The 20,330-nt window shown below is 65.4% G+C and overlaps 1 protein-coding gene across 6 annotated transcripts; it reads right to left on the bottom strand.

Annotated features, from left to right (window-relative positions):
- Positions 1–7: 7 nt before the first annotated feature.
- On the bottom strand, positions 8–20,158 carry BCL2L1 (BCL2 like 1). Of its 6 annotated transcripts, none has more exons than XM_075438395.1 (3): positions 19,963–20,158; positions 18,435–19,101; positions 8–935 (listed from the first exon to the last, which is right to left on the bottom strand). In XM_075438395.1, exons 2-3 carry the CDS (start codon positions 18,993–18,995, stop codon positions 798–800), a joined length of 699 nt encoding a protein of 232 aa, XP_075294510.1. In that variant the 5' UTR covers positions 18,996–19,101; positions 19,963–20,158; the 3' UTR covers positions 8–797. The 6 variants fall into 6 exon arrangements, with proteins under 6 accessions (XP_075294510.1, XP_075294508.1, XP_075294511.1 ...); XM_075438393.1 differs by having other exon boundaries at positions 18,435–19,106; XM_075438396.1 differs by lacking the exon at positions 19,963–20,158 and adding an exon at positions 19,666–19,771.
- Between the last annotated feature and the right edge of the window lie 172 nt (positions 20,159–20,330).

Consider the following 20,330-nt stretch of genomic DNA (forward strand, 5'->3'; position numbering starts at 1 on the left):
TCTGCGGGGCACAGCGCCGCTCCCCCTGCCCCTTCCAGCCCCCCCCAGCTCTGTATTCCACTCACCGGGGTGGGGGGGGCTGGGGGGAAAGCGCTCTCCCCCACAGCCATCTACATTCAGAGCGAGGAGGAGGAGGAGGCCTTCACCGCGGGGACACCCCATCCTCGTGCCCACCACCGGGCCCAGCTCCCAGCGGCTGATGGCCGGGGAAGAAAGGGGCTGGGGGGTCTGACGCGAGGGCAGAGCTCCTCGCCCCCGGCCTCTGCCTCTGCCCCGCCGTGGGGCTGGGGTCTGCCCGGGGGCTGGGGTCTGCCCAGGGGGCAGCCGGCCTCTTCCCAGGGCCCGAGCGTGCCGGGGATGGGGGGCACGGAGCCTCGACCCTTGCTCTGGCTGGGGGACCTTCTATTAGTGACACGTCTACACACACGCACGCACTCACACATGCAAAAATAAGTCTGTTTATTCTCTTCCAAGTGATCGAGGGGACCCTGCAGGGCTGGGACCCCCCTTCTAGCCAGCACCCCCCGGGGCGGCCTGGGGCTCCCAGTGCCGGGAGCGGGCGGCTGAAGGGCTGCATCGGTCTCAGCGCCTCGAAAACACGACGGAACGGTAAAGAAGAGGGGTTACGATAAAAGGAGCTGGCGGCACGGGGGACGAGGCTCCGCGGAGCGGGACGCTGGCGGGAGCGGCTGCCCGCCGCGCCGGGGACGGTGCTCGGGAGCAGCGCGCAGTGGATGTGGCGGTGGAGGCACGGCCGTCCCGGCGATGGGGGGGGACGCGGCGACGCGGCGGCGGGGTCACTTGCGGCTCAGCAGGGATCCCAGCAGAAGCACGCCTGCCACCGTCGCCCCGGTCAGGAGCCATTTGTTGAAGGTCTCCTGGCCCTTCCTCACCTCGGCAGCAGCATCGTTCCCGTAGAGGTCCACAAACCGCTCCTGCGGGAAGAGAGAGCGGTGAGCAGAGGGGTGGGAGCGGAGCACAGGGACCCTCTCGGGGGTCCTTCCCCCTCCCCGGAGCGGGGCGGAGGGCGCAGCGGGAAGGGGCAGGGAAGCGGCGGTGGGGAGCGGGCGGCTGACAGACGCCGTGCGCTTCCTCGCGCTGAACCACGCCGAGAGGGCGACGGGGGAGGCTCAGGACCAGCCACGAGAGCAGTGGACACCAGGAAGGATCTGCAAGGAGAGGACCACGCGGGCAGGGCAGGAGGTGCGCCACGTGCTCCAGGCTCTCTAAAATTAGCAGCAAAGTGTGACAGGAACCACCGCAGCAGGAGAACGCCGGCCGGGCTTTACTCCACGGCCGAGGCCTGGGGGAGCAGCAGCAGGGTTGGTGCCCAGGGTCGCGGCGGGAGCCCACACCGTGCATCCCCCCGCCGCGCACGCAGAGCCTCCCACCTCCCCACCGCCGCGTCCCGGCAAGACCAGCACTCCCACGTCCCGGCCAGCCCGGGCTGCTCCGCAGCACCATCCGGCTTCCGTGGCAGAATCCCAGACTCCCAGCATGGCAGGGGTTGGCAGGGACCTCTGGGGTCACCCAGCCCAACCCCCTGCCCAAGCAGGGTCACCCAGAGCAGGCTGCACAGCACCGCGGCCAGGCGGGGCTGGAATATCTCCAGAGAAGGAGACTCCACAGCCTCCCTGGGCAGCCTGGGCCAGGGCTCCGGCACCCTCAGAGGGAAGAAGTTCTTCCTCGGGTTCAGCTGGAGCTTCCTCTGCTCCAGTTTGTGCCCGTTGCCCCTTGTCCTGTCGCTGGGCACCACTGGAAAGAGTCTGGCCCCGTCCTCCTGACCCCCACCCTGCAGATATTTATGGGCATTTCGAAGGTCCCCTCGCAGCCTTCTCTTCTCCAGGCTGAACAAGCCCAGCTCCCTCAGCCTCTCCTCGTAGGAGAGATGCTCCCGTCCCCTCCTCATCCTCGCAGCCCTCCGCTGGGCTCTCTCCAGCAGCGGCGAACACGGACACGCCGGGTCGTGAAGCTCCTGCCTTCCCACGGGCTGCGGGAGCGCGGGCCGAGCACGAGGCCGGCCGGGAACGCCGTCACTCCGGCCCAGCCCGTCCCAGCCGGCTGCCTCCGGTCCTTCAGCTCCAGCGAGAGCCGGGCAGACTCCAGCAGAGCCTCTGCGCAGCGATCGGCCGCAGCCCCTCTCCCTCCGAGGCCGTGGCCCGGGCCGGGGGAGACGGAGGGCAGAGACACGGAGCAGAGCACCGCAGCCGAACCGCTCCCCCAAACCGGCTCTCGGAGAGCGGCTCTGCCCCCCGTGCCGCACGCCCACGGCACGGTGCCACCCGTCCTGCTCCCCCGGGCACCCAGGGATGGCGGCCCACCGTGAGGAGAGCTGCTCGGGCCCCCGGCCGCAGGGAAGGGGGGTCCGCGGGCCGGCTACACGCAGCAGGGCCCGCTGTGCTGCGGCAGCTCCGGGTTTATCGGGGTTGAGCAGGAGCAGCGGGGCCAGAGCAGGAGCAGCGAGCGCCGGGATCGCGGGGAGCTCGGAGCGCCGGGCAGCCCGGCGTCAGCAGGGGATCGGTGCTGTCACACCGCGAGCCCAGCTTCCCAGCAGGGTCCCCTGTTCCTTGATAAGTGAACGCAGTTCCAGTAACCCGGCTGCTCTGGGAAAGCAGAGATAAGCCCGGCTGACGCTGCGCTTGTGGCACGCCTCACCCCGGCCTCCCCGGAGGCAGCGGCAGCATCCCTGCCCGCCTGGGCCCGGCAGGCCTGCCATGGGCTGCGACCGCTGCCCCGGGACCCGCGGCGGGGTCGGTGCCCGCATCACGGCTGGCATCGCGAGGGTCTTCAGGGAGGTGCCTCTCCACCACCCATGGAAACGTGGGACCGGTCCCCTGCCCCCCAGAACAGCCCCAGCATGGTGACAGCCCACAAAGCATCTCCTCACCTCGCCACACACCCCCTCCAGGCCTGCCAGCTGGCATGGGTGCTGCGGAGGTGCTGTGTGGCACCCGGCCCCGCAGCGACGGGCACGACGGCCGCTCACACGCAGGTGCTGTCCGGGGAGGAAGGCGAGGGCTGCTGCCCACTGCAGCCCCTCTGCCCGCTGCAGCCCCTCTGCCCGCTGCCAGCCCCTCTGCCCCCTGCAGCCCCTCTGCCTGCTGCAGCCCCTCTGCCCACTGCAGCCCTTCTGCCCGCTGCCAGCCCCTCTGCCCACTGCAGCCCCTCTGCCCGCTGCCAGCCCCTCTGCCCACTGCAGCCCCTCTGCCCGCCGCTCGCCCGGGGGATGCCCTCGGGAGCAGCCAGCAATGGGGGGCAGCAGGGCCCAAACCCAAGGAGGGGATATATTTTTAATTCCGGCACAGGAAAGCCCTCTGCTGACAGGCGGTGACGAGCAGCGGAGCGGTGACAGAGCACAGCGAGCAGTGAGCAGGCTGGCAGGGATGGAGGGCACCGGGGAACGGGGGTGGAAGGCACAGGCTTGCCAAAAAATACCCTGAGAGGGTCCTTCCCTCGGACACGTGTCCCAGCCAGGCACCCCCAGCGCCCGACGCCGCGGGAGGACGCGGCGTGGAGGAAGGAGGCTGCGCCCTCCCCACGTGTTCCCCCCAAAAAAGCCACTTTGCTGGGGGATTCAGTGAGGCCTGCCCTGCCGAGAGCCCCACGCATCTCCACAGGACCCCCCCTGACCCACGGGAGGGGACGTCCTCACCGTCCCCAGGAGGGCTGCGGAGGCCGAGGGGGCTGCGCAGTCCCGGGGTGGGGGCAGGCAGCGGGCCAGGGCCCCCCAGCCAGGGCAGGGAGCCGGCAGCCGAGCCTCCGCGCTGCCCTCCCGACGGCGCCCGCTGCCGAGCTTGGGGAAAGGCAGTTCCAAGAAGCGTGTTTTGCAGCCCTCACTTCTCAGAAAAGGAAGCGTTTGCTGAAGAAGAGATAAATGGCGTACGGTGACCCGCGAGCTATCGGGCGCTACAGACGGGGAACAGCACGACCAGAGCCCCGCGCGGGCGGGGAGGGGACGCGAGCCCCTCTCCTTCCCCGGGACGGAGCAGCAGCCGCCTGGGCCTTCCTCGGGGCAGCCGTCCCCAGGAGCCGCGACGGCTCAGCCCCGGCACAACTGCGAGCCCAGATGCGTCCCGTGGGAACGGCGATCCCGGACCAGGGGGAGTGGGAAAACAGGCGGGAGCGTCCTCCCTCGCCATGCTGGGGACGGGTTGAAGGTTAGGGAAAGGCAGCTTGCTCGGTTCCCACACCGCCCCGCGCCTCGGCCGCTCGGCACCTGAAGCCCAGCACTCCCAGTACCGACTCTGACCTCTCCGGCCTGGCGTTTGGGATCTCAGGCTTGCCCAGACACGTCCAGATATTTCTGGCCTCCCCCAGTCACCTTTATCTGAGAGGAAATATTTGGAATTCCTGAGTCGATCACAAGGACTATGGTAGCAACAGCACGTCAGTGTCCCAACCGCCCTCGCCGCTTGCCCGTGGGCCTCTTCCACCCCAGAGAGGACAGGCTGTTCCCCCGCCGAACGGCCGTCACGTCCCCTCCCCGCCCCGGGTGACAGACACGTCCGAGAGGAGGATGCTCCGGGGCAGGGGATGAGGAAGCAGCGGAGGTGATGCCTACGCAACAGGCAATCCCCCGGCTTCGCCTCTCCTCGCCCAGCGCTGGGGAAGGACGCGGCGTTTTCTTGCTGGAGCCCAAAGCAGCTTCCCTCCAGCTGCAGGTGCTGCCTGCAGGAGATGGAGGAGCTGCAGACCCAGCCCCCGCCGGCGCCCACCGCCCCGCAGAGCAGGGGCAGGGAGGTTCTGCGGTGCCAAAGGCTCTTGAGACACCTGCGGTGCCCCAAACCGCAGCCCACCGCCGGCAGGGCCGCAGCAGCCGGTTAAACGCTGCCTGGTGACGACACACGACGCTGGGTTGAGGGAAACGAGGAGTTGGTCTGACCCAAAGTCCTCCGTCTCGGGTGGGAGAGCAGCTTCACCAGGCACGAGGTCTGGCTGAGACTGCACTCGCATCCCAGCCTGGGAAGGGGAAGATCCGAAGCCGTGGCCTCCCGTGGGCACCCACCCCAGGGGCTCTGCTGCTCTCCCCCACCAGCGCTGCCCAGGCCGAGCCGAGGGAGAGCCGCTGCCGGGCCCCGCGCAGGGCGAGCGGGTTCCTCTTTCAGGATAAACCCCAACACGGGGGGAAAGAGGATTCAGCAAGTGACACCGAAGCGTGCAGGCAGGTGAAGGAAGCAGATGTGGGCAGCGAGTCCCCGTCCGGTCGCCCGTGAGCCAGGGGCAGCAGCAAGGGGGGTTCTGGCTGCTGGGAGGGCAGGGTTTGGGTGCTCCAAGCTTCTCTTGCACAGGGAGGTGAAGGGTGTGGAGGTCACCACGACACCGGCACGATGCTCTGCAAACCAGCAGAGAAGAGACGGGCTCTGCCGGGACTGTTCATGGTGAGCTTCGCCCCGACGCCCGGCCAGCCAACCCAGACACCCACAGCAACCACCTCCGCACGTACAAAAGCCTTTCCCACCCAAGGATCTTCATGTGTTTCACCAAAAATCGTCTGGATCTCCAAAACCTCCCGTGGGATAGGGCAGCATTCTTCCCCAGCAGCTCAGCAGAGGTGCTGAAAGGTGAGGTGCTCTGCCTGGAGCTGTGCACAAGTCAGCAGCACGAGCCCCAGCGCTTGCCTCCCAACCCAGGCGTTCTCGTCACGAGGCAATGTTTCACTCGAAAACAAGGCTGTTTCTGTTCTACCTTCGCTGTAATTACAGCTGTGTCACTGCTAACAGGGCTGAGGCCAATTGCCAGCCAGGAGCGGAGTCATCTGGATGACCAGACATTCGTTAACGAGATGCTGGGAACAGTTCTGTGCCGAGCAGCGAGGCAAGCGCGGCAGAAGGAAGGCAGCAGCTCGGCGCAGACCACAACAAAGCCCTGCGTCGACTGCAACCTGCTCCCCGAGCCCCGCCGGGCTGCCAGCTCGCCGCATGGGACCGGCGTATGCGAACCTGGAGGTGAAGCACGGCGGGGCAAAAGGCAGCTGAGATCTTCCAGGAAAAAAGAAAACATGAGTATTCCCGAAGGCTGCCACCAGGATCCTGCAAACACGGCGCTGCGGGTCCCTGCACGCTGCGAAAGTGGAAGGGACGTCCCAGAGGCTCTCCCTGCGTCCTGCTCGCCCAGACACCGCATCCACGCGCGGCCCCCCAGCCCTGCCCGACCCCCCAGCCCCAAGGGAGGGCAGCAGGGACAGCCTGCGCCAGTCACACAGCCCTGCCCGCCGCGGCGGGGCTGCAGCCGCACAGACGCGACCCCCGACTCGGGCGCGTCATGCCAAGGCAGCCGGCCATCCGAGGCCGAGGTCTGGGAGCTGCTCCAGATCCCCAGCTTCCCCTGGTCCCCGCCAGCAGCGTGGGCAGGCTGGGGGTGGGCAGGGGCTCTGGGGACACGGGGAGGGAAAGGGGCTCTGGGGACATGGGGAGGGGAAGGGGCTCTGGGGACATGGGGAGGGGAAGGGGCCCTGGGGACATGGGAAAGGGCTCTGGGGCCATGGGGATGGGCAGGGGCTCTGGGGACACGGGGAGGGGAAGGGGCTCTGGGGACACGGGGAGGGGAAGGGGCTCTGGGGACATGGGGAGGGGAAGGGGCTCTGGGGACATGGGGAGGGAAAGGGGCCCTGGGGACATGGGAAAGGGCTCTGGGGCCATGGGGATGGGCAGGGGCTCTGGGGACACGGGGAGGGAAAGGGGCCCTGGGGACATGGGAAAGGGCTCTGGGGCCATGAGGATGGGCAGGGGCTCTGGGGACACGGGGAGGGGAAGGAGCTCTGGGGACACGGGGAGGGAAAGGGGCTCTGGGGACATGGGGAGGGGAAGAAGCTCTGGGGACACGGGGAGGGAAAGGGGCTCTGGGGACATGGGGAGGGGAAGGGGCTCTGGGGACACGGGGAGGGGCAGGGGCTCTGGGGACACAGGGATGGGCAGGGGCTCTGGGGACACGGAGAGGGGAAGGGGCTCTGGGGACATGGGGAGGGGAAGGGGCTCTGGGGACATGGGGAGGGGAAGGGGCTCTGGGGACACGGGGAGGGGAAGGGGCAGGGGCTCTGGGGACAGCAGGCTGGCAGGTGCAAAAGCTCCAGAGACCCAGCTCTAACTGTCATGCAAATGGTGACCTCCAGGGAAGCAGCTGCTGATCTCCACGGCAACGGCAGGGAATGCCACCCCCCCCCCCCCCCCCCATCCCCCACCCCCCCCGGCTGCCCCTCCGCTGCCCCTCCGCCCCAGAGCTGGGGTGAGCTGGGGTGCTGCGGGCGCTGGGGTGCTGCCCTGCCCAAGCTCTGCGACCCCGAGGGATGCAGCCAGGAACTCAAAAGGGTTAATTAAGCGAGCACGTCCCTGACTCGCTCTACCCCGACCAGCCCTGCCACACACCGAGCTGCTGGGACCAGTGGGGAGGCTGCCCCGGTGCCCCTCAAAGCCCCCCAAACCAAACCTGCGGGGCTTCAGCCCAGCGAGGGCCCAAGCCAGCTCTTTTCCAAGCAGAAACAACCCCTCTCCAGCACATTCCAGCCCTAATCCTCGCTGCCGCAGCCTCCTGTCAAACTGGTTCCATCACCAGCTCCAGGGAACCTGCAATAACCCCACACCACTCAGCACAATTTCAGCTTTTCCCAAATGCAGGCACGGGGCTACGGTGGCAGCTGTGACCCCGGTCCCTGCCCCGGGAGGCTGCTGCGCGCAGCACGGGACGGGGGGCAGGGAACTGCGCTCCCCGTTCCAGAAATCTGCCGAAACGCTCACGGGGATTAAAGCCAGAGATGGCGCGAGTGACTGATCTGCTTGCACCCATCTTTCATCAGGGTTTCTCCCAGAGCTACGCGGGCTGAGGGCTCCCGAGGGTGCCGGGGTGCGGGGTGGCTGGCAGGCAGCACGGCTCCGGCACAAAGGCGCAGCGAAGAACACATTGGCCGAGCCGGATCCACTCAAGAGCTTAGCACCTGCTGGGAATGGGATTGTTTTCCAAAGGGCATTAAGTGGAATAGTCCAGAGGAAAGACGGTCTCTCTGATGCCTGTCCCCACCGCACAGATGGTGTCTGAGCCCCGGCAGGCAGAGCAGCCTGCCTGCATCCCTGCCTGCACCCCTCCCTGCCTGCCTGCCTGCATCCCTCCCTCCCTCCCTGCCTGCATCCCTCCCTGCCTGCCTGCATCCCTGCCTGCATCCCTCCCTGCCTGCCTGCCTGCATCCCTCCCTGCCTGCCTGCCTGCATCCCTCCCTCCCTGCCTCCATCCCTCCCTCCCTGCCTCCATCCCTGCCTGCATCCCTGCTTGCCTGCCTGCATCCCTCCCTCCCTCCCTGCCTGCATCCCTCCCTCCCTCCCTGCCTGCATCCCTCCTTCCCTGCCTGCCTGCATCCCTACCTGCCTTCTGCGCCAGGGGCGCGTTCGGGGGGCAGGGGAACAATCCTGCTTTAATTTCGGGGTTTTCTGATGCCTGTGGTGCTGGGGAGCCCGCGTGGTGCAGCCGGCTCGCTGCAGGGGACGAGAGCCTCAGCAGCGTCGCCCGCACCCGGGGAACGAAGCTCAATTTTCACCTTGTCATTGCTCTTCCCAGACGTCACAGCTCCTGTGCAATCGTGCCCTTGTGTAACGGTGGGGAAACCTGCGCCGGGAGCACGTCCTGCACTCAGGCGTGCCCGGCTGCAGAGCCGCGTTCCCCCCCATCCAGGGGCCGAGCCCTGCGATGCCAAGAGGGAGGTTCTCCCCCCCCTCTGCTCTGCCCTGGGGAGGCCCCATCCGCAGTGCTGGGTCCAGTGCTGGGCTCCCCAGTTCAAGAAAGATGAGGAGCTACTGGAGAGAGTCCAGCGGAGGGCTACGAGGATGAGGAGGGGACTGGAGCATCTCTCCTACGAGGAGAGGCTGAGGGAGCTGGGCTTGTTCAGCCTGGAGAAGAGAAGGCTGCGAGGGGACCTTAGAAATGCCTACAAATATCTGCAGGGTGGGGGTCAGGAGGACGGGGCCAGACTCTTTCCAGTGGTGCCCAGCGACAGGACAAGGGGCAACGGGCACAAACTGAAGCAGAGGAAGCTCCAGCTGAACCCGAGGAAGAACTTGTTCCCTCTGGGGGTGACGGAGCCCTGCCCCAGGCTGCCCAGGGAGGCTGTGGAGTCTCCTTCTCTGGAGATATTCCAGCCCCGCCTGGCCGCGGTGCTGTGCAGCCTGCTCTGGGTGACCCTGCTTGGGCAGGGGTTGGGCTGGGGGACCCCAGAGGTCCCTGCCAACCCCGAACATTCTGTGATTCTGTGAGGAGCTCTGCCCAGTCCTCAACCACACCACCAGCCTCACCCCGAGCTGCCCCGCAGAGCCCGAGGGAGCCAGGCTGGGCGCAGGGACGGTCCCTGGGGCAGACGGGTCCCAGGAACGGACCACCCGGTTCTCCTGCCTCCAGCCACGTGTCCTCCAGGCTCCCGGGGCAGCATTGGCCAAGCCTCAGCACCTCCTGCTCCAGCCCCGGCGCCTCACGAGCCTGCCATCATTCTTAAATGCCACTTGAATGAAAAAGGGGAAAGGGTGGAGGAGCAGGAAGAGGAGGAAGATGTGCTCATTCTGTTTTCGCTTCCTGTTAGTCCACATGAAATCTCAAATGATTCAGGCCACAAAGTCCCTTTTAGCAAAATCCTTGCTGACTTGAGGGCAGGAAGCAGCGTAGGCAGCTGATGCAGCAAACGCGTGAGAGCGCGGTGCAGCACGAGAAGGAGACTTTGTGCTCTGCCCTGGGCTCCTCCATACGTGGTGTTGCATGAAATAATCACTGGCTGGTGCACTGGAAGCTTCTAAATGAGGTCAGTTGCTCTAATAAAAGACATTAGCTCTCTGGCAAGTTAATAAGCTGGTGAGCCACACCACTACAGGATGGAAGCACTTGCAACACTGCTCCGACGGCTGATTTGCAGGTAGCAACACCTCATTTTCTCCATACCTAAGCCATCTGTCACCCAGACACGACCCAGGGCCACGCACACGCCCAGCTCCCACATCCCGGCCCAAACCCCGAGCCAGCTCGCTGTGAGCTACCCAGAGCAATGTCAGGTACTCTACTGTCTGAAGATGAGGAAGAACTTCTTCCCTCTGAGGGTGCCGGAGCCCTGGCCCAGGCTGCCCAGGGAGGCTGTGGAGTCTCCTTCTCTGGAGATATTCCAGCCCCGCCTGGCCGCGGTGCTGTGCCCCCTGCTCTGGGTGACCCTGCTTGGGCAGGGGGTTGGGCTGGGGGACCCCAGAGGGCCCTGCCAACCCCTGCCAGGTTGGGATCCTGTGATTCTGTGTGATACAGCCACCAGCCACGTGCCCTGCCCAGCGCCCGCAGCATCCCCAGCCTCCCTCGCCATCAACGACGGCAAAAACCAGAGAGACGTGCGAACGGCACCAGCATCGTCTGGAGAGCTAACGCAGCGACGCAGACCGCGGTCCCGCTCCACCTGAGCATGGCCTTAGCTGCGTTCAAACCAAATCCGCTCCGTGCCAGCCTCGGCCTCTTCTCCAAGCTTCCCAACAAGCCCTTCAGCATCCAGCGGAGAAGAAAACCCTCCGGTGCTCCGTCGGGAAGCAGCCAGCTCCGGCAGCTCGCTCCCTCGGGCGCCCCGTCCTACCCCCGACAGGCAGGGCCCTGCAGGGCTCTGGCCCTCGGCCCCTCGCACACCTCCCGCTCAGAGCCCTGCCCATATTTGATTTCAGTTTGCAGAGCACCTGGCTGGCAGCGGCACAGGCAGGGAGCACCGGCCCGCTCTTTGTTCTCGGCCAGGCGGAGCAGAGGACACCTGCCTCGGTTTTCCCCGAGCTCAGCACCACGGCTGCGAGCCGGGGAGCTCCAGGTCCGTCCGTGATCCGGAGCGGGGACAGCAAGGCTGAGCCCGGCCCCGCTCCTGCTTTTGAAGAAGACAAGGCTGGGAGGGGACCTTAGAAATGCCCATAAATATCTGCAGGGTGGGGGTCAGGAGGACGGGGCCAGACTCTTTCCAGTGGTGCCCAGCGACAGGACAAGGGGCAACGGGCACAAACTGGAGCAGAGGAAGCTCCAGCTGAACATGAGGAAGAACTTCTTCCCTCTGAGGGTGCCGGAGCCCTGGCCCAGGCTGCCCAGGGAGGCTGTGGAGTCTCCTTCTCTGGAGATATTCCAGCCCCGCCTGGCCGCGGTGCTGTGCCCCCTGCTCTGGGTGACCCTGCTTGGGCAGGGGGTTGGGCTGGGGGACCCCAGAGGTCCCTGCCAACCCCGACCATTCTGGGATTCTGTGTGATTCCCACCAGAGGCTCCTCATCCCCAGGGCTCATCTCCCTGAGCAGGATACTGACGCCAGCAGCCAGCTACTAATTGGATCTACTTAAATCAGCAGCTACGTCTGCAGACGCAGCTCAAACACAAGCCGGAGCAGGAAGGGGGATAACGCAATAAATTCAAGCAGCTCTCCCCAAGGGAATCGCACAGACCCCTGAAACTTCCCTCTCTGCAGCTACAGCCTGTCACCCTTCCTTGGGCACGCTGGGCAAGCGGCCCAGGGCCTGCCGAAACGCCGTGCTCACCCAGCCCCCTGCTCCCAGTAGCAGAGGGAGGGCAGACCAGTTACGGCACAAGGTGCAAACAGTCCCCACGGCCACGGGAGCCTCTCTGGTTGATGCTCCGAACCCCGCTCCTCCCTCCCTCGCTACCCCGCGGGCAGCAGCGCCGGGTGCACTGGGTTTCCCATTAGAGAGATCCTGAGAGACAGCACTGGGCTGGTACACGTGAGCACGTGTCCGAGAGAAGACCCGGGCGGCTGGAGAGACGCCGGCTGCACCGGGGAGCTGCAGCAGGCGTTCCCGCCTGCAGGCAGTGCTTCCCAGCGTCACTCAGCCCTCGGATTCCTTTTCTTTTTTGCTAACTAAATTAAACATGAGGATAAAATAAGCAAAATACCTAAAAATAAAAAATAAACCGAGCATTTCTACAGCACAACTAGGTCACCGCTCCCCGGCACGCAAGTCGTGGCAGCCGCGGCTCAGCCCCTTGAGCCTCCCGGGTTCAAAACTGACATCTCTCTTCAAAGGCTCCCCCCTGAAACCCACACCTGCTCCCCGGTGAGCCCAGCTGAGCCATCTGCTAACGGCTCTGCCTCCCGGCAGCCCTCGGCCCCTCTCCCCAGCGCCCCGCGCCCCGGTGCAGGCAGCAGAGCCCTCGCGTCCGGGCGGACGGCGGGGAGAGCTCTCGCACGCCAGCAGGAAGCACGTCCCCTAACTCGAGCCTTCGGCATCCCAAGGACGATGAGGAGCAGGACTTCAGAGAGATCTCGCACCAAACACCCTCCTGCACGTCCTCCCAGGTGGGGAGCAGGGAGGAGGAAGGGTTTCCACGTCCAAGGCCAGGGCAGCAGACCAAGGAGTGCCCTGGCACCGAGGGACGCGGCTTCCCTTTCATGCCTCCGTTATCTGTGTTAACCTTTAGCTGCTCCGAACAATAGCGTCTCAGGGCAACATCCCTGGGCCCGGGAGGGTGGAGGAGGAGAGCGTGGCTGCTTTCCCACCCCGCAGAGCGTGCCTCCGCCGGCGGGCAGGCCAACACCCCGGCCGCTGCCGGGGTCACCAAGGGGGGACAGAGCAGCCACCCCCAGCCCTGTTCTGCTCCCGCTGCTCAGCGGGCCTGAAACGCTTCTACAAGCGCTCCCCATCCCTTCCCCCAGCTCCCCCTGGGAATCCTCCGGCTTTACAGCTAGCGTGGAAAGAGCTGCGAGAGAAACACTCCTTCTAACGTCACGATGGGACTGCAGCTGGCAGCAGCCTGATAAAAATCAAAGGCGAGAAGCTGAAGCAAAGGCCTCGAAGCACCGTGCCACCATTCAGCCCGTACCCGGCGCGGGCGGCAGGCGTATCGCCGCGCCGGGGGGCAAACCACCCACACAAACCGTGCGGGAGCTCCACGGGAATCAGGAGCAGCACCCCAGACACGTACAGAAAGCTGCAGCTCCCACAGGGGAACGGAGAGCAGGCTGCTCCCCCCCACCCCTTGTGCTGCGAGGGGCACCCCACTGCTGCCGAAACGGGGAGGGAGCCTGGGGGGACCCAGCTCCAGCGAGGAGATGAGCAAGGACGATCAGGAGGACTGACATTACCGAGAGCAGCTGCGAACAGAGAGCAGCAAGAAACAGTCTGTTAATTATTTCACAGGTCTTCTTTTTAAATGACGCTCGGTCCTTTGGATTAAAGAACCTCAGAGCACTTTACGGATCCGAGTTCCCCGCGGCTCCCCTGGGAGCGAAGGAAACGCTATCCCTGCTGCTGGAAGACCGCGGGGTTAAGTGGCCTGCTCTGAGCCGCAGCGAGGGGCAGGAGCTTTGCCTTCCAGGCGCCTGCTCTAATCGCAGATCTAAGGAACGTAATCAAACTAATCAAACTGCACCGCACACCCAGAGTCAGGAAAAACAGGCAGGGCCCCAAAGCGGGAGAACCGAGTGAACGGGGCGAAGAGCGGAGCTCTGAGAAGTCGCCTCTGCCCCGCTCTGGGTCTAGCGGCAGGAATGCTGCTGCGGCCGGGCAGGAAGCTGCAGTGGAAGTCATTCCAATGGCATTTCCTGGAGAGCACTGCAGAAAAACTTCCCAGGTCGCAGGCAGGGCGAGGGGCTGCCCAGGCCTCCAGCCACCAGCGAGGACTCAGCTACCTGGGACGGCAGCGCAGCCCGAGTCAAGACCCCGCCGGCAGCGACCGTCGGGCAGGCAGCTCCCACGGCCCGCGCTGCGCAGGGACACGAGGGACATGGCTGGCAGGGGAAGAGTGGTTTTTTCATCCCGAGCAGGTGGTGACAATGGGGGCATCGTCTCAGCTGCAAGGGATCCAGACCTTAAAATAATTACAGAGGACAAAGTGGGAAGCGACAGCCCAGCCAAGCTTTGCTGACCACCGGTTGGGATTCGCCTCTAAGAGAGCAACGCGTGGCCTTGGCTATCGGCAGCCGCCTCCTGCAGCCAGCTCTGCTGCGTGCCGGCCGGCCAGCGGAACCGACGGCTGCCATCTCCAACGGGATCAGCAGCGCCGGGGCATCCCCGAAACCCAACGTGTTCATAAAATCACAGAATGTTCGGGGTTGGCAGGGACCTCTGGGGTCCCCCAGCCCAACCCCCTGCCCAAGCAGGGTCACCCAGAGCAGGCTGCACAGCACCGCGGCCAGGGGGGCTGGAATATCTCCAGAGAAGGAGACTCCACAGCCTCCCTGGGCAGCCTGGCCCAGGGCTCCGTCACCCTCAGAGGGAAGAAGTTCTTCCTCGGGTTCAGCTGGAGCTTCCTCTGCTTCAGTTTGTGCCCGTTGCCCCTTGTCCTGTCGCTGGGCACCACTGGAAAGAGTCTGGCCCCGTCCTCCTGACCCCCACCCTGCAGATATTTATGGGCATTTCGAAGGTCCCCTCTCAGCCTTCTCTTCTCCAGGCTGAACAAGCCCAGCTCCCTCAGCCTCTCCTCGGAGGAGAGATGCTCCAGTCACCTCCTCATCCTCGCAGCCCTGCGCTGGACTCTCTCCAGTAGCTCCTCATCTTTCTTGAGCTGGGGAGCCCAGCACTGGACCCAGCACTGCAGATGGGGCCTCCCCAGGGCAGAGCAGAGGGGAAGGAGAACCTCCTTCAACCTGCTGGCCACACTCCTCCTGATGCTCCCCAGGATCCCGTTAGCTTTCTTGGCAGCCAGGGCACACGCTCAGAAGGGCAGAGCTTCAACAAACAGCGCTCAGCCCAGAGGAGCTGCGCTCCCCGCACGGTGCGACGCGCAGCCGTGCCTCTTCCCCGCTTGGCGTGCAGACCTAGCACGCGGCTCCTCTCCGAGTCTCCGGGCACCACAGCAGCAGCATTCAGACCTGCACTCGTGTCAGGCTGCCCAGCAAGCTCGGATCCAGAAGGCAGGAGGCTCCCGGGGCAGCCGGGGGCAGCCAGACAAGGTGGTAGTCGCAGGGAAGGCTTAGGCAGCGTACCTGGGCAATGGCACGAGGCCAAAACGCATTTCTGCAGAGCTGCGAATCGACGCCCAGCTCCCAACCCAAAACCATTGAGAAGGCTGGAGCAAGAGCAGAGGACGAAATCCCAGCTGCACCCTGTCATATGACACAGGCTGAGTCACTTCCTACCATTCAAGAAAAAAAATTAAAAAGATAGAGAATGAGTTTGCTATATTGACAACTTCTAAGGGTTTTCCCCAAACAGAACCGCAAGCTTCCAGTCCACCGCAGAGCGACACAACACACACGTCCCAGCACCCCGCGCCCTGCGTGGCCGGCGCCGGCTGAGAGCCCGGGACGCACGGAGCCAGCGCAGGAAGCAGTCCGTCCTCCTCCAGCCCGGTTTGTTGGGATTCAGATGTCACAGACTGGTGACAAAGATGCCGTTTGCTTTCGGCCCTGGCCTGACACAGCCCCTCCATGCTGGTCCCCCACCATACACCCTGCAAACGAGAAACCGCTCGCCTCTGCGTCCACAGACCTACCCCCAAGCCCCCACAGAACACCCTCTTTAAATCCCACGCTGAATGTTGATTCAGCCTCCACGGAAAAGCTGTCATCCCCCGGAGGGCCGCGGCCAGGCAGGAACCACCGCTCACTTTCCTTTCTCAAACAGATGACGCACGGTCAGCACCTCGCTGCCTGCCAGGCTCGCTCCCGCTCCCCAGGTTTCTCCCCCCACGCCTCCCGGTCCCCGCTGTGGTCACTGCTGAACTTCACAGCTGGTGGGACCTGGTCCTGGCCAAAGCTATCGCCTCAGGAAAGCCTCCTTTCTGGTTTTAATGGCTCACCAAGGCAGCAGCTCTCTTCTGGCTGGTTATTAAATGCCCCCCTTGGGTTCTTGTTTCCTTCCCCAGTGCTAGACTGTGGAGAGGAGGTCGAACCAAGGCAGGGCCAGGAAACATGACAAAATACACCCGTGTTAATGCTGCTTAGTGAGATTTGCCATTTCCCACTCACTTCAGAAAAGCCCATTTACTCAAGCAAACCACCACAGCCCAGCAGACAGCAGCCTCAGCAGGCCCCTCCAAAGGCAAACCTGCACCCCACGGCCACCCTGCGCTTGCCTTTGTTCCACTGCTGCGGAACTGAACAGAGCTTCCTACGCAACCAGGCCGAGAGAAACCTGTGCCGGAGCCGCGCTCCTTCCCTCTTTCAGGGGGGGCTTTCCAGGAAGAGCAGCGCTGCAGCCCTCCAGAAGGCAAACCACCTGGTCCCCGCCAAGCAGGCCTGCCGCAGCTTGCAGCGCTCTCACCGCGACCCGCCCGCTGCACCTCTCGGGAGAGCTTTGTTTGCGTGGGACAGGCTCTGACAGCTCAGATGCACCCCACAGGCTCCCTGAGCAAACAGGGCGGCGGGAGAGGGACCGCTCCGTCACGGCCAGGGCAGGCTGGCACTCTCCTCTTGCAGGGCGAGCTGGCAGCAGGCCAGCCGTTTTCTCCCTGCAGCTGGAGTCGCGTGGGAGCGAAGCGGAGCATCCCCACGCAGGCCCCACACGTCGGGCACTCGGAAGCTCTTACGACCCCTGCGTGGCTGCCCCCCCCCCCCCCCCCCCCGAGATGGGACACGGCGAGACCCGAGCGCAGAGGGAAGCGATGGCCGAGGTGTCAGACAAGCACTGGTCAGGGCTTGCAGCACGCCGGCAGCCCCGACCAAGGTCAGCAGCAGAGAGCAAGGCTGCTCCCCTGGGTGGGAAACACGGCTAACGTCAATCTTCAAAGCAAGAGCTAGTGGGTGGGTCAGATGGAGAGGAGTCCTGACCCTCCTGCAATCTGTTGAACAAATATTTGCTCCAGACAATGAATTTACAGACAGACACAAAAAAATTGAAGCCTCTTAACCGTGATGGGTGGGGGTGGGAACAGAGGCAGGAGGTATTTCATTCCCTGCAAGCAGGGACCAGTGATTTTCCACCAGTGATTAAATCTAAATCCCCCAGAGAGTTCATTTACAAAAAATCAGATTGCATTATCGCCTGGGTCTCCAGGATACAGCCCAATCCGTCACTAACAGCAACAGCCACACTAGCTTGGAAACCTCAATTTGATCACTCAATTCCAAGACTAATCTGTGGCTTTAAAAGCCAAAGCCAGAGGGAGGGGAAGGAGCTCAGCATTTGGCCAGGGGTATCTGCAGGATGAGAGAGCTAATGGGCCAGACGGAGCCTGACCAAGTGGCCAGCAGAACCCGGGTTATTAATCGAAACCAAGCTCCTCTGCCTGAGCAGCCCCACCCAGGCAGTGCCCCAGGGCGGCCACATTCCTGGAATTCCTGCACCCTGGGTGAACCGGCTCCCTCTTCCTGGGTGCACCCACTCCCCCTCTCCTCCGGGGACCCCGGCACCCGATGCCGGCTGGGCATGAGGAGCTGGGGAGCTCGGCGGGGCTGCCGTGCCTCTGCTCTGTCGGGAGGGGCCGAGCACAGTGCCGGGCTCACAGGCTCCTTGCCCGCTCCTCCAGACGTAGGGGCCTGCCGTGAGACCACCGGCCGGGGAGGGCTGGAAGGCCTCAGCTCACCAGCACGCCAAGGAGACAACTTCCCACCCTTCAGCTGCTAACGCCTGACAGCGTGAACTCTTTCCAGTGGGCACCGGTAAAGGTCACGCCAGCAGGGAACCACTAAGATGCAGAAGGAAAAAGAAAATGCAGACATCTGTAGGTCGCATACCTCCCGCTGGCAGTCCCAGGCAGCCAGACCCGGCATTTCAAGAATGCTTCCTGAAGAAATGCTTATTCATGTTAATACCTCACCACTGAAAGCCTCAGGGGTTTGCTGCTGGGGCAGCTGGGAGCATTGCTCCCTGCCAAGCAACAGCCAGCTGTGGGTTGGACTAGATGACCCACAGAGGTCCCTTCCAAACCCCTACCATTCTGTGATTCTGTTTAGCAGCTCCCGTGCACAGAGGCTGCCCCCACCTCAGCCCCGGCTCCCACCGCACCAGCTCGGACAGGCCCCGCAGCCCACCTGCCTGCCTGCCCACCACCGGTATCTGCTGTGGGCTCCACTCTGCCGGGAGCGCGGCAGCAGGCCAAGTCCTGTCCCCAGAGCGAAGCAGGAGCTGTAAGCCCGGCAGACAGCAGGCCGGCCCGCCGCAGCACTGCGCGCCTGGGCAGGAGGAAGCTCCACTCCCCACTGCGAAATGACACCAGGACCATGCCCGAGGGCGAGGGCTCCCACTTGAACAAGCGTGGATGACGCTAGATTTCCAAAGGCTCTTGGAAAATGCGTCTTTTATGTAACATGCAGGGAGCAGGAGAAGAAATGGGGATGGAGAAGGACGCGTCTGAGCATAAACTGTGTCATCGTGGTGGGCTGACCCTCTCGGGGCAGAGCGTTACGAGCGCAGAGGGAAAGGCCACGCACCCCCTTCTCTCCCTGCAAGGCCTAGGACACGCGCTAGCAAAAACCACTGCAGGCAGCTGCGCTCCGGTTTGACCGGCTACGCCGCCGGCCTGGGGCGAGGGAGGACGCGGCAGCCACCCCCACCGGGGAGAGGAGCTCTTACCCATCCGCCATTCTCCTGGATCCAGGGGTCTAGGTGGTCGGTCAAGTACGTGGTCATCCAAGCTACAATGCGTCCCACCAATACCCGCATCTCCTTGTCAACGCTCTCCACACACAAGGCTCCTCCGAAGGAGAAGAAAGCCACGATGCGACCCCAGTTCACTCCGTCGCGGAAGAGTTCGTTCACTACCTGCTCGAAGCTCTGATACGCCGTGCCGGGGGTGATGTGGAGCTGGGAAGTGAGGTCGCTGAAAGCCCGCCGGTACCTCAGCTCAAACTCATCCCCCGCCTCTCGCAGCGCCTGCCTCACGTCGGCTGCCTGAACGATGCCGTGGACTTCGAGGCCGCTCCGGTGCACGGCGGCTCCGTTCACTACGTGGCTGGCGGGCGGGTGCCAGGAGGGGCTCCCGTTGAGGACGCCGTCCAGCTCGGCCTCCTCCGCTGCAAAGTCAGTCCTGTTCCCATCCTCCTCCTCCTCCTCCAGCTGACTCCAGCTGTATCCCTTCTGCGAGAGCTTGTAGGAAACAAAGTCAATCACTAACTCCCGGTTACCGCTGGACATTTTCACACCTGGGCTGCCCTCCCTGAGTCCATGGTCCGGAGCAGAAGCAGATCGGCGCTCAGCAGGTCCCAGCTCCGCTCCCCGCCTTCACGACCGCTGGGAACATCTGACCTTCGCAGGGAAAAACACCGGGGCAGAGGGGAGGCAAACAAACGGTTAACACCGCAGCTTCTGGATGCGACCCCCGCCGTTACCACCAGGCTGAACCACCCCGCAGCCTTCTGCCGGGCCGAAGCCGCACGGAGAACCGCCCGCAACACCCCACCCCGCTCCGGGAAACCCACCTGGAGCCCTAGAAGACCCCCCCGGCTCGCTCCGCCCGGCGCCGGGGGCTCAGCGGGTGCGGGCACCGCCTGGCAGGCCGGCTGCGGGTCGGGCTCCTCCGCAACGGCCAGAGCCGCCGCCGCCCCGCCCCGCCCGTTAAAGGGCCCGGCTGCCCCCGCCCCCGCGGAAGCGGGCGGGCAGCGTTGCCCGAGGGTTACGGCAGCCCCGCGCGGGGCCCGGTCGGACGGTAACGGCAGCGCGGACCCCCCCCCCCCCCGCCCCGCTCAGCCCCGCCCTCCCGAAGCCCCTCGCTCCCCGCTGGAAACCGGCGAGTCCCCGCCGCCGGGCCGCGCTCGCAGGGCACGGCCTTGCCCGGGGCTGCCGCCGCCCGGCCCTGCCTGCTTACGGGAGCGGTGCCGGTGGCTGGCGGCGGTGGCGCGGCGGGGGGCGGCCTGGCCGGGACTGCCCCCCCACCCCGGACCGCCCCTCGCGGCCGCCGTACCCACGCGGGGCGGGGCGGCGAGCACGGGGCCCGCGCACGAGGGCCGCCACGGCCCCCGCGAGGACGGCACCCACGCCGCCCGCCCCGCGCTCGTCAGCCAATCACCCGCCGGGAGAGCCCCGCGGGGGCGGGGCCCGCAAACGGGGTCTCCCGTTGGCTGAGCCGCGCGTCGCTCACGGCCTGCCCCACTCCGCCCCTCACCTCAGCGGCCGGTGGAGGGTCCGAGTCCTTCCCGCCCCTGCCCCGCGGGCCCGGCTGGCCGCGACGCCGGGGGTCGCCGGGAGCCCCGCCGGGCCTCGGGCCGCTCAGCAGTCCCCGGTCTCCTTCCGCATCGCCCGCCGAGCGGCCGCCGCTCTCCTGGGCCGCGCCGGGGGGGTGCGGTAGGGTGGGAGGGGGCAGGAGGGGGCGGTGCGCATGCGCACGGCGCCGCGAGGCTGGGCGGGGAGCGCCGCGCATGCGCGGCGGGAGTGGGGCGGGAGCGTCCGTTAGGCGGCGAGGGAAGGGACGGCGCCTGCGCGGAGAGCTGAGTGCCGGTGCGCATGCGCTGAGGTGCCGGGCGGAGGGCGGGG

Source organism: Opisthocomus hoazin, chromosome 18 (genome assembly GCF_030867145.1).
Source record: "Opisthocomus hoazin isolate bOpiHoa1 chromosome 18, bOpiHoa1.hap1, whole genome shotgun sequence".
Classification (NCBI taxonomy): domain Eukaryota; kingdom Metazoa; phylum Chordata; class Aves; order Opisthocomiformes; family Opisthocomidae; genus Opisthocomus; species Opisthocomus hoazin.